Source organism: Takifugu flavidus, chromosome 10, assembly GCF_003711565.1.
Source record: "Takifugu flavidus isolate HTHZ2018 chromosome 10, ASM371156v2, whole genome shotgun sequence".
NCBI lineage: Eukaryota > Metazoa > Chordata > Actinopteri > Tetraodontiformes > Tetraodontidae > Takifugu > Takifugu flavidus.
In genome coordinates, this window is record NC_079529.1 from 8,765,607 (window position 1) to 8,779,046 (window position 13,440).

The 13,440-nt window shown below is 46.2% G+C and overlaps 2 protein-coding genes across 4 annotated transcripts in view; one reads left to right on the forward strand and one right to left on the reverse strand.

Moving 5' to 3' along the window:
- The window catches only part of klhl32 (kelch-like family member 32), a 16,038-nt gene extending 7,859 nt beyond the window's left edge, over window positions 1-8,179 (reverse strand). The window contains exons 1-4 of one of the 2 annotated variants that reach the window (XM_057046367.1): window positions 7,974-8,178; window positions 4,218-4,325; window positions 1,825-1,923; window positions 142-357 (exon numbers count right to left, since the gene is read on the reverse strand). In XM_057046367.1, the coding sequence (XP_056902347.1) occupies window positions 142-357; window positions 1,825-1,923; window positions 4,218-4,325; window positions 7,974-8,144 (594 nt within the window). In that variant the 5' untranslated portion in view covers window positions 8,145-8,178. Of the gene's footprint in view, window positions 1-141; window positions 358-1,824; window positions 1,924-4,217; window positions 4,326-7,973 lie in introns of both variants that reach the window. The other variant, XM_057046368.1, reaches the window with a different exon arrangement.
- An 84-nt stretch (window positions 8,180-8,263) lies between these two features.
- On the forward strand, window positions 8,264-11,928 carry LOC130533164 (calponin homology domain-containing protein DDB_G0272472-like). Of its 2 annotated transcripts, XM_057046377.1 has the most exons (2): window positions 8,265-9,612; window positions 10,259-11,928. In XM_057046377.1, the coding sequence occupies exons 1-2, from the start codon at window positions 9,332-9,334 to the stop codon at window positions 11,124-11,126; spliced, it is 1,149 nt and encodes a 382-aa protein (XP_056902357.1). In that variant the 5' UTR covers window positions 8,265-9,331; the 3' UTR covers window positions 11,127-11,928. The 2 variants fall into 2 exon arrangements, with proteins under 2 accessions (XP_056902356.1, XP_056902357.1); XM_057046376.1 differs by having other exon boundaries at window positions 8,264-11,928.
- The last annotated feature ends 1,512 nt before the right edge of the window (window positions 11,929-13,440 follow it).

Here is a 13,440-nt window from a genome sequence, read left to right on the forward strand (position 1 = left end):
GTGTGTCACACACACACACACACAGGCTCATGTGATGCCGCAATCAGCATATTTACACAGTGTGATAAGTGTGCTTCCATCAGCATTATTATTAGAATGTTATGTTGTAGCATTAACGAGGCACACGCAGGCTCGCCGTACCTTCCATATTTGCTCCTCGCTCAGGGAGGTGAGGCGGTCACTCTTGAGTACCTCCCGCAGGAGGCGGTAGGGGAGCTGCAGGGCCTCGTCCTGCCTGTTCTGGCTCAGCTCCGACAGATGCTCCACCAGGAAGCCCACCACGGCCTCCTCCAGGGTGGGCAGGTGGAACAGGTCCGCCACACGGTACAGTTCCAGGTAGTTGACACTGCTCAGCTCCTGCAAGACATTTGGGAATGGATGATCTCTTTCTGATACTTCTGATTTATGTATTTTTATCGCCTACTAGAAGAAACAACAAGTCTGGGCCTCTCTGCTTCGGCTACTGCCCCTGCAACCCGACCCCGGATAAACGGTAATGGATGGATGGATGGATGGAAGAAAAATATGCATATAAATAACGTGGTTTTATTTCGTATATATAGGTAAAAGGTAACATCATGAATGTCAAGCCAACAAACAGTCATGGGACAGAATGATGAAGAACAAACGGGGTAAACTAAAGTCAATAAAGCCCAGTTAGTAGAGCAACACTGCCATCTGCTGGTCATATGCGTACATCCACAAGCACTGCAGGTCAGCAGTAAATGTTTAATTAGATTTTCTACTCTGTAAAATCTGTGTCAGATTGTTCTTTGTGTTTGTTCAGGTTTTTCTTTCTACAGTAATTTGAATGAATTTGAATGAATATGTTGCGTTGAGTGCGAATGATGCAACATCAACTGTTATACCCACAGGCGTGTTCATTTGGGTCATGTAATACATATATGATGAATTGAAGACAGTTGATGTTTAATTAAGTCAATATTTATGCACAAGAGCATCACCCAAATGGCTGGTTAATATATTTTTGACACATCTCATGTGCATAACATTGAATATGGGGTATAAATTATTGTGTAATATTTTGATCTAACAAAACTCCAAATAAAAAAACTAAGTTTGGCCAGCATATTTGGCCAGTTTTAAAATATACTTTTTATTATTTATAATAACCAGATCGATGTAACCACAAGGTGGCGGTATCGAGCCACTATTGTGGCGCCACTACGACACTGAAAAGCCACAGAAGCTGAAGATAATAACCTCCACCAGGAGGACACACATCACCAGACCCACAGAGACGCCCTCAAAAACCGGAAATAATACACTGGTAGAAGTAATATGGTACTTAGAATGATTTTATTCCATTATTTCTCATTTCTTTCATCTTGGAAAATGACTGTTATGGCTGTGCAGCCAAATGATGCATAAAAGGGTGGTTGTCCTATAAACACACTTTCTTGGACTAAAAAAAAAAAAATATGGGTTCAGTATTTTTATTTGCACAGGTCTGTCAGCACAGGTTGTGCAAAACACATGTTAAAAACGCACTTTCTTCAGAAACTCTAAATATCTACATGAACACAATTCACTTGTGTTACTATTTCCAAGTCCAAAGGTGAACTTAATTATCAGTAAATGAATTTCAAATGAGCCAATTGTTTATATTTCATCTTCATGTAGAAACAATATCTTCAATACAGCAGCAAATTAAGACTCTTGTGCTGTGGATGCTATAGATTATGATCAGAAATAGAATATTCAGATTTAGTTTAGTATTAACAGCAAAGTAGAGACAGAAGAGCTGCCAGTGTGTGTGTGTGTGTGTGTGGTGTGTGTGTGTGTGTGTGTGTGTGTGTTTACCTGGATAAGGTAATGAGAGCAGAGATTGAGGAGTTCCAGCAGCTGAAGGTGGCTGCCTGCAGACAGGACGTCCTGGATCACCGCTGGCTCCAGCAGAATCTGTCCAGAGGAGGTCGTCAAGGAAACGGGATGAGAGGCCAAATGCAGCACGCAGCACACGTAAATATGACTTGAGCTTTTATGTTCGTCTGGTGATGGTTGATTATGAAACAGCTGTTTAAAGCACATGTACTCCAGTCTGAGTCAAATTAGCTCCTTTCTTCATCACTGACGCAATTTGAGCGGCGAAACAAGAAACGTGTCTGCAAATGGAAGTGAATCATTTTAAAGTTAATTATCAGAGATTGCTTCAAATTCCACACAAGACCTAAATACGTGCCAGTAGATTGTGTGAGACATAAATTTTCGATCCATCTGTGGGATTAACTCTCACAGACGGAGGGCGCGCCACTTCCTGTTAGGTTCCTCCCCGTTTTATTGTGAAGAATGTGCCAAATATCCCATTTGGGTGAAACCTCTCCCACCGACACCTGTTCAAATTTATTTTAAAGGTCAGAAAGAGACTTTGGATAATCCATCGGGCAGCTCTGGCCTACATCCCCACAGAGGCAGAGAAGGTGAGAGGAAAAAGAGACACAGCAATCTCATCATTTGTCTCCTCACTGCTCATTACTGATGCTACAGAGGTGGGCTGAGTGTTGTCCACAACACCACTCGTGGGGATTTTATTTTGGTTTTACCGCCTACTCCTCGACTGATTTTCACCAAGAAAACAAACCCGACATGAACGCGTGCACAGAAACACAGACGTTATCTGACCTCCAAGCAGAAGGAATATATTTTCCCTCCGACACCAGTCAGATCAGCCCTGTGGGCTTGGCTACTAAGTGCTTTTACCTCTGCAGTCAGCGGCATCTGCACATTTATTTCCTACCAGGCGTGAGCGGCAGTCCATTTAACCCCGTGCACACTGACTGCAGCTCCCCATCATTGTTATCTGCTAAACGAACAGTTTTGAACACCGACTCTTCCACTTCAGCGTTTTAGGAGAGCCTGGCGGCGTTGGTGTGGGAGGACAGCGGGCTCTCGTGTGAACTGCCGTTCGTCACGCTCGTGAGCGTTTACCTGCAGGATCAGACGGAACGTTTGCACGCCTCTTCCCACGACAAGTCTGTGGGAAGAGGCGGCAAAGTCTGAGGGCGACGTTCAGGTGTTCAGTAAGCTGCGATGGTGCATCTGGAGCTCTTAGCGTGCCTCCTCCCTCACGCCGCTGGCCTCTGACATGTGGACGAGGGATTTTTATTAGTAGGTCATCATTTAAGGCGCAGGGATAAACATATTGCCCTCATCTCATCTGCCATCATCTACGCTGGCAGAGAGGAACTGAGCCAACCAAAGCAGGGCGGCTCGCTCGCCTGCTGTTGACCTACTTAGCCCCCCCCCCCCACCGCTGTCTCTGCTCATTTCCACCGGGGAAATAAAATTAGTAGTAATTGCAAAGTTCCTGGCCTCTGGTGCTGCATCAAATCCGCATAAGCCACTAGGCAGTTGATAGGAGCGAGCGTGGCCGGTATTAACAAGGTCAAGGAGGGTTATTAGAAATGATCACACACTTTGTTGCCGCTGGAAAGAGGTGGCGGGGGGAACGACTTCACAGCGACTTCTTCTCTTCTGCTCGCTCGCTAGAATCGGCCGTCTCAATTCGAAAACCTCAACCTGAAGGCCGAGTCCAGACATCATCATTGACAAAGAAACACTGGACTGGAAATATGCAGACGTGGGGAAAATCCATCATGTCCCTCAGCAGCTACTGTAGCTTCTCTGGCTCGCTTGACAACAGAGTTAAGACGAGGACAGATCAATTCTCACAATCGATTCCCTGGACTGTCAGACAGAGGAACACTCTTGACTGCATTCAGACGACTCCGCCACCCGAAAATAAAACCCACTGAGCTGAGTATTGAGCTGACGGAGCTTCGAACACGGCCTCTCATATCAGCCCATGAATAAAATATCACTTATTTTTCAGGTACATTCTGTTCACGGAGGATCAAACTGATAAAACATTTAGCCTGTAGCTGTTTGAAGCAGAAAAACTTGCCAAATGACGCCAAATTTGAGGCGATTTCCTGCTTTCAGCTGGAGATGGCTCGGGCTGTATTAGTTTCAGGACCTCCATTAACTCCACCGCAGATTGTGGTGGAGTTAATGGCATTACTGGCAGGAACTTCGGCGTGACTCACTGCAGGCAGCAGAGCTCAGCTCAGTCGGGCAGCGCGGCTTAAAACGCCGCAAATGCGGATGAACGTCAGATGATTTGCGGCCGCGCTGCCAATCAGCGAGGCTTGAGCGGGGCGGCGAGGTTTGTGGCGATGACGCCGCTCAAGGCTCACCTGCCCAGTGTAGGCGAAGTCCAAAGCGTGCTTGAGTCCAACGCTGGTCACCCCTTGCAGAGTCACCTCGTCAGCCTCGCTCTCCACCATGCACAAGCTGAACATGGCCTGCAGACACATGAGAACACGGGCCTCAGATCATAACAGTGCAAAAGCCAAAAAAGGATGCTCGGCAATATCGATTACCAGTAATCTGATTAGCTTTATATTCCCTTCCTTGAATGTTCTCAGCCTCTGCAGAATTCTATTATCTCCCTTGTTCAAGCATCAACAAACTGAGAAATCTGTTTAGTCTGAGCACATCCTGAAAGAAAGAAAACACGGCAGTGCATCAAAAGCTGCCAGCCCCAACTTCCCCGAGCTCTTGGTTATTGACTCGCCCGCCTTGGCCCAGGAGGTCAGCGGAAATAAATAGCACGATCGGTACTTCCAGCGTTGCAGCCTCTGTCACGCTAACATGCGCGCGGGCCGCTCACCGTGTGCAACGCGAGCGTCCAGCACAGCCCTGCTGCGTGCGAGTCCAGCTTGCTGCGCGCTGATCAAAGCTATCGAACGGCGTCACGCCACGAGGGGATGACGCGGCCATCGATCGGGGCCGCTCTGCAGGCGCAGCAGCATGGAGCCCATGAGCGGCCGGATCTTATGAGGAACTTCATGCGTTAGACCACCTGATACACATCATGGTCCATGAAACAGCCGTGCAGTGTTCTGTTATTTCATGTCATTATTTTAAGATCATTTTAGTTTTAATCGGTTATTTGGAGCAGCTATGTTCTGCCTCAAATCGCCTACATCCCAGAGTTTGGGGATGTGGTTTTTTGGAGGATGAAGGGAAGAGCTGGCACATCCTCTTTCCTTTATGTAACTATCAAAACAGAGACCGGGGTGGACTCGTTAGCGTTGCATTAAGCAGACATTAGTGGCGTTCGTTCCTCCCAAAACCCAGCCAATTAACTGAGTCACAACACCGCTGAACTTTAGCCCAGCGCTGAAGTCATCAGAGTTGACTTGAGGTGATGGTGGGTTTTATCTCAGGCCCATGCACGTCCCTCCTTAGGTGGTTTAGGCTAGCTGATTCACCACAGCGCTAATTAAAAATCTGCTGGTCCGCTGAGCACAGGAAGACCTGTGGCTACACCTGGGGGATGCGGGTTGGTCAGTGCGCCAAAAGCAAAGACAGCGTGCACGCAATAGGCCGACGGCCTATGCGTTGCGTGTTTGGGTTGGCGTGCTGGGAGGTTGTGCACTCACTCAGCCTCTCCGCTTGGGTAGCGCCAAATGGCTCCTTTATAGATCTGGCACGGGGACAACCGTGAAGCAGCCCTCGCTGCAGTCATTTCCCATGATGCAGCAGCACTGCTTTTCCTGACCTGCCAGTGGAATTTATGTGCATATTGTGATCACATCAGCATTTGCGACTCCTATTACACCCAGGGAAACATCCCCATATTCAGGGAGGTCATTTCCAAGGCTGAGTGAAACATTAGCGTATCTCTGGGGGCCCGCGGCGGCGCTGACTGGCAAACGCTGCGATGACAGAAACGATGAGCGATTAAACTAAAAAACCCAAAGCACACGAGGAGCGGACGCAGCGCATTACAGCATTATGGAAGCAGAAGTCATGAAACACACAATCTTTCCACAACACCACTAGTGGAAGATTCTCAATAATCTCAAGCATCAAATACAATAAATACAGGAAGCATTTACAATCAGGCTGCCATGGCAACACGTTAAACTGTAGCTGCCTCTCTGAGCAAAAGAATGAACGAAGGTCAGTCTTCAGATTACTGCACTGAATTCTTCTAAATTTTCCCCACTGATCAGTAATTCCTGCTAATTTAGGGACTCTGTACAAGCAAATCCCGAAGTCTGCACAGTTTTTCTTCAACTTCAGCCACAGTAGTTTACCAATTAGAAAAATATGCTTTAAAAGTTCACGCCTTTAAAGTGAAATACTGCCAAACACTGCCCCACCTCCATAATTCTGTGTCTGAGGGCTGCTGGCTGCATGGGTGGAGACGCAGGCTGGTCGTTCTCCACACCCACACCTGCTCAGACCTCCCACCTGCGTCTCATCAAGAACATCATGGAGATTCTGCTACGGCCCTCGCTGTAGAAGTTCAATCAATCAGGCCCTTGACTCTCTAACAAGATTCACGCCAGCTTCGACATCCAAGCTGGAAGTTAAAGCTAAGATTTTACTGTTATGGTCCCTGGAAACTGGTTCACGCTGTTCTGAGGCGCCCTTATATAGGCGACCTCAAAAAGACTTCTCTGTAGAAGCGCTTATCTGCCTTTGAGTCCTAGAAAATGTTGAAGAACTAAAAAGATACTTCTTACTTTTAAAACAGTTTTTAATAAAGAATCAGCTAAAAGGACCTGGGCGTGAGCAGAAATCTGATACTTTTGTAGGATACCACACTTTTGAAACAACCTTTTTTAAATGTCTGGGAGAGGTTTTGCCTCTCATCCAAAAGGCCTCTTCAGCTCTGTGGAGATGCTCGTGAGCTGTGGGTATTTATAGCTCTGTCTTCATAAAGGCGTTCATACAGAAACAGTCATGGACTTCCAGCATGAAATGCTTCTTCTCCATGTCTGACCAGCTCCGTCCTGACTGCAGGGCCAACAGATGATGTGTTTCTCTATGACAGCGACCGCAAGAGATGTTGCCTTGCGCGTGTGTGTGTGTGTGTGTGTGTGTGTGTGTGTGTGTGTGTGTGTGCGTGTGTGTGTGTGATAACAGCGATGCTTTGCCTTAGCATGACCACATCAGCAGAGGAGGCAGATGTGTTTGGTTTGAGGTAAACAGCTCACACCTGGTGGGAGAAACAGTTATAACCATTGGAGACAGACAAAGCGAAGGAAGACAAAAGAGAACTTCTTCACCGCCCATGAAGCCCTGACAGGCAGCAGTGGTCGCAGATGGCAAACTCAAGCTAATGTTGTTAAGCTCCACCAGTGCAACAGGAGAGCAGAGTTTGATTCTGGGCTGGTCAAACGCCCGTGGTCAACAACACCCTCGTCAGCCAGCCAAGACTTGAAAAGATGTTAAAAATATCGGTATGGAGCCGGTGAACAAAAGTGAGGAGGACGAACAATGGGAGGAGAGGACGCCCACCCTCACCTCTCTGGAGAAACGGGTAAAAATATCCCACGCCTGAACCATAAAGGAGGAATAATCTCTGCACGACGTGGAAATATTTAAACTGCCTCTCGTTTTCAGGGAGAGGTGGGGTGGGGAGGTGGGATTAATTTCTCATTCCTAATCTGCTCAGTGTCTCCTAGATCAAATCTCATCTTTTCCCCGTGAGCCTCGTCTCCGGTCAGGCTGTCTGGCAGCTGCCTCTGAGCCTCAGGGAGAACACTAATGCTCAATCCAGGAGGGATGGCGAAGGTTGATCTCTCTAATTTTCTGTGGATAAAAACCTTCACATTTAAAGAACAGTTGCCTCTGAACTTGAAACAGTGTTTAACCCCTTGCGGAAGTCTGAAAATGTGCATGAATAATCTGATTTAATGAAGGGGAGGCAGGTTCCCAACAATCGGCCATCCCTGAAGACAGATATGATGTCACCTCCATCACATCAGCGGCGAGCTGCACCGCCTGACTGATGCCTGCTTTTTATAGACGCTTAAGCCCGTGCAAATCCGTCATATCAGACAACCCAGGGGGTGTGGGTGTTTAATCGGTACCCACAATCCCCCAATGCGCATCTGCCAAACATCCAGGTGTGTAAACGGTCCAGGACTCACCCTGAAGTAATCGCTGCATGCTGCCAGGACGGCCTTGTGGGCGTGGAACTTTTGCTCGCCGGCGACCAGGGTGACGTCACACAGCAGGCCATCTTTCCTCTGCTGGTTGAGGGCAGAGAGGACGGACTCCTGGTGGGACTTTGACTGACAGAGCCTCTGTCCTGTCAGCATCTCCCTGCTGCAACATCACACAGACACGCGTGATTGATTAGTGTGGCTGTAATGTTCATGAATCCTTCATCAAGCCTCCCTTCTTCTTCTTCTTCTCCTAATTTTTCTTCACCTGTGACAGGTTGCTTCTTTATGCTAATTTTGCACAGGTCTGCTGCAGTATGAATGCCAACTTGAAGCTTGTTAGTAACGAGTCTCACAGTCGTCAGGTCGGATCCATTAGTTTGATTAATGTTTGGCCAAAGATCTGATCTCACTAGTTGCCCAACACTACTAACTGCACTTAGTGTGATGGATACTAATGCGATTTAAATGATCCTGTTCTCTTTTTGCATTGTTAGCGAGGCTTCGAAGACTCCTGGAAACCTTCATAATGTCCCTCTTTACATTGTGAAAACCAAAACCCGTCCAGAAAGCCATTTTGTCCATTTCTGTGCTACCTATTTGATTGAGTGCAGCCAAAACAAGCCTGACTCACTGCACACACACCGTCACCCACCCAACTACACACACATGCACACACACACAGCAAAGACTTACACCCCCTCCCCATGAAGGTGACAGCACAAAGCTCCTGTGAGTCAGCGGCATTAGGATTGACTCCAAGTAGACAGAGATGCATTCGGATAGAAAGGGTGATGTGCCATTGATGGATGGCTACGACCAGAGCTGGGCCGGGGATGTGTTTGATGCATACGCAGCAGCCCATCAGGCAGCCGGGGACAATCTTTCAGACATGTTCTGGTGCCACTGTGACGAATCTGTCTTGAACACCGTGAGACTCATTACTAACTGGCAGACAATATACCCTGAAGTTGGCTTTGAAGGCAGACTTGTGTGAATTTGTAAAGTGTCACTTGTTATTCATTTACAAGTAATTTCCTTTACTAGATTTTGAAAATGATAAAGGAAATGAAATAAATCCCTCAATACATTTAAATCATTATTAGATTTGACTCCCGTATTCTCTCAATGACTTATTTAGCCAACCTCACCATACTGGCCTAGCAGGTCATGCTTTGCCTTTGATGTCACACTATAATGAGATCATAGCTGAAGGATGTCCAACAGCTTTGATCTAATCAAAGCCTTTGTTCTTTGAGTAAAGCCCTTGTAAATAGGGATAACCTACTTAAGGTAACTTAAGCTAACCTACAACAAGTTCAACTGATTGAAAGCTGAGCAACATGGACGGCATTAGGAGAGAAGGCCACAAGAAAAAAGATACCACAGTGAGTCGGACGCAGTTGGAGGTCAGAGAGATGGTCAAGACTGCACAACAGATGGAGAGTTCAGAAGAGAATTCTGTGGTGCTGAAGAGAGGTGATGATTCAAAAATGCATCAAAGGGAAGAGGAAAATCAAAAGACTTCTGTGGAAGAAATAAATGCGGAACAAATAATTCTTTTGAAAGAAGAAAATGGTCAACTGATCATGAAATGTGAAGACTTTAAGAGAAAAATACAGGAGTTAATGGAAGAAAAGAAAGACTTGGCTAATAAAGCTAAATGTTACGAGAGAGAACTCAACCTGCTGCCGAACAGTAGGACAAAAACAAATAAAAAGTGTCAATTGGCCATGGAAAACCAAAGGAGTGAAAAGAAGGTCCACTCTTTAGAGGTGGAACTGAAAGACCTGGCCATCAAATACAAAAACTGTCAGGCGAGAAACCAAAGGCTAGACAATCAAATAAGAGAAAATAAGAAGAAATATGAAGCTTCTGAGAGGAGAATACAGGAGTTGCAGGTAAAAAATAACGAATGGGAAAGAAAAAAAATTTTACGAAAAAGAACTCTTAAAATTCAAGGCAGAAATGAGCAAGCTGACCACCTCAGCCACCAGTTTAAACACAGATATCCGAGAGAAAAATGAAATAAATCTACAGCTGACCCAGACTGTAAAACATTATGAGAGCAAATTCAAAGAACTCATGGAGAGAAATGAGGAGATGGCCATGGAAAATGAAAGAAATGAAATAAAAGTCCAGCAGTTGGAAGACAATCTGAAAGAATTGGCCATTAAATATGAATCCTGCAAGGTGAGAAACCAACAGCTGGACAACCAAATGAACGAACAGGCCCAGAAATGTGAAGACTTTGAAAGGAAAATACAGAGGCTGGAGAAAGAAAAGAAAGACAGCGAAGACTTTGAAAGAGAACTCCAGGTCCAAAAAGAAGATGAAAATATGAAGATGACAGCTGAATATGAGAAAAAGGTTCAAGACCTTGAGAAGGCCAACCAGAAGCTGAGCCAGAAAAAGCTGATCTATAAGGAAAAAATCAGACAGATGGAAGAACAAAAGACTGTATTGGACACGACAAGTGAACACCAAAAGACAATAAACCAACTACTAAAGGAGAAAATAAAGAAAATGGAAGAAAACGAAGAACACGTTACAAAAAAACTCGATCTGCTGGAGCTGCAGAACACCATGCTGAAGAAAATTTGTAAACGGCTGCTGAAAAAGAGCAAGAAAAGGAAATCTCCCTGCTCTTCATTCAGAAATGGAAGGAGAAAAGAGGAGAAACAAGCAAAAGAATCAAAGGTGGAAGTGAAGTCTGATAAAGGGAAGGAGAAGAAGGGAGCCTTGATGAAGTGGATTCATGGTCTCTTTCTTAGGAGGAGGTTGTCTCGCGGACCCAAGAGCAGGCAAGGACACAGTGGGAAAAGGTCCAAATTAGTTTTATTGACGGGAACACAAAAGGAAGACAGAGGCAGTCCTCCTGGACTGCAGAGAACTCAGGAGTCGGGTTCGGCACGTCACCGGTCCAGCAGACTGCATGGAACCTCGAATGTGCCGGGGAGACAGAAGACAGAAGCAGTCCTCCTGGACTGCAGGGAGCGCGGGAGTCAGGTTCTGCACTTTACAGCTCCAGCAGACGGCGTGGAGCACTTGAACGTGCAGGGAAACAACCAGGGAAACAGACAGGACAACGCAACAGAGCACTCCAGCCCGATAGGAAGGCGCTCCCTCCTTAAATAGGTGGCCAGATGATAATGGCCAACAGGTGCGCCAGTGGGTCTCTTCATGGAATTATCATGCTTCAGTACACAGGAGTCAAACTCTGGTCCGTGGGCCTAATTTGGCCCGCAATGTAATTATGTTTGGCCCGTGAAGCCATACCAATTGACTATTAGAGCTGGCCCACCGGTATTATCGCTTAAAGCGCATGTGCTAATACTACAAATACCAGAATGCTCTGCTGGTGTTTTGGTGTGAAAATCCACACTCCACATCAGTTGGTGGAGTAATTCTGGCACCGCACTACCACTCTGAAAAATGATTAGAGGAAAGGCAGAAAATAGGACCTTTCTGAACAGGTAGGAGGCAGAATACCTGTTTAGATATGTAAAAAACGGACCTGTCTCTCTTGTATGTGGAGCCAATGTGCACTACAAGGAGAACAACAATAGATGACACTATAAAACGCAACACCAAGACAAGCACAAACACCTGGAAATGACTCAAAGGCGCCAGAAAGTAGAAGAGATGAAAAGTCATTAGATTTACATTACATTAACTTACAATGACAAAAGATTACTGTTGAAATTTAATTCAAAAGGCTGCAAATAAAAAGAGAAGAAATGAATGCCATGGTGTTTTTTTTTTATTTGAATTTCGATTTTACATGTGTGCAATAATAAATTATATATAATGTAATGTGTTAAGCTTTGCTTGTTCCATGTTCAGTTGTTGAGCAAAACTAGTTTGGGTCCATATCAAAAGGATCAATGTTATAGCAGGAGGAAGATTTTTTTCAATAAATATCAATGTTGGCCCCTGACTTTGTGCCAGTTTTTGAGTTTGACACCTCTGCTTTAGTGGAACACAAACATGCATAATAGCAGCTATGCAAGGACAAAAAGGAATGCTGAAGGTTGAATGACAACCATTTAAAAACAATGTCCTTGAAGTTTATTGACGCAATAGAGTACAACAAAATTTAGCATTTAAATTTGCAACACAACACCCTATGCTCAAAAAACATAAAACAGTCAAACACATGTAATATAGACGCACAAATAACCAAGTTATTGTTGTGTAGAAGGTAAAAGTGAATCAGATGAATCTACAGTGTTGCAGAAGTGATTTCAATAAAAAGCAGATTTGGAGGGGAGCTGAGGGGCCTCAACAGCTACTGACACGCTATCTGCCAAGCTGAATATAAAGAACAGGATAAAGGAAATGTTTCAACGTATATGATGGAAATTCAGGTGGAGTTTCAGTGTTGGGGCTCGGAAAGGACGAAGGCTCGGCCGCCAAATCTCGATTTGACTCCCGTTGTCACACTCTGCTCCAGTCCATGGACTCAGTACTTTTCCACTGCACACACCACACCCGCTGATCACCACACCCGCTCTCAGTCACTAATCACACACCTGCTCTCATTCGTCAATCAGCTCACCTACCAGTATATATTCTCCAGCCTCACACTCACTCGGTGCCAGATTGTTCTCCGTAATGCAAGACTTTCCAGCGTTTACCTGCCTGTCTTCCCAGTATCGACCCTGCCTGTGTACGACCTGCCTGTTCTGCCTGACCCCCGGTAAATTACCTCTGTCTTCTTGAGCTCAGCCAGTCAGTCTCCCTCTGGACTGTTTGCCTGATTCTGCCTGCCTCCCGGTTACTGAACTTTTGCCTGCCTCGACCAAGTCCACTGCTCCGCCCTCGAACTGTTTTTGTGTGCCAGATTGCAGTTAATAAACCTATTAACTGACCATCAGTTCATTGCCTGTTTTGTACTGCACTTGGGTCCATACCATACCCGTCACAGTACAATCTGGCCAGTCATGGACCCAGCGGAACCACCATCACCACGGGATCGGTTTGAAAGAATCGAAAGAGTGCTCATGCTTCATGAGCAGCGGATGGAGGAGGCAGCTGCCCATGCCTGACAAGCTGTGGAGGCCTAAGCCAGGGCCATCACAGCCCTCACAGCTCAACTGCAACAGCTGACCTCCACCCTTTCCTCTCCAGAGGCCACAGTCTCTGCACCGGCACCTCCACCTCCTGCTCCAGTTCCAGCTCTGCCGAGGATGATATCAGAACCCCGGCTGGGGGCCCCAGAGCGCTACAATGGGGATCCCAAGCTCTGTCGTCCCTTCCTGACTTCCTGTTCTCTGCTCTTCAGTCTGCAGCCACACACATTTGCCACTGAGGGAGCTAAGGTGGCATACGTCATCAGCAACCTGACAGGAAGAGCTCTCCTCTGGGGAACTGCAGAGTGGGAGAGGCAGACTCCTGCCTGTGCTTCATTCCAGGCCTTCTCGGAGGAGCTGCGCAAGGTCTTCGGGCT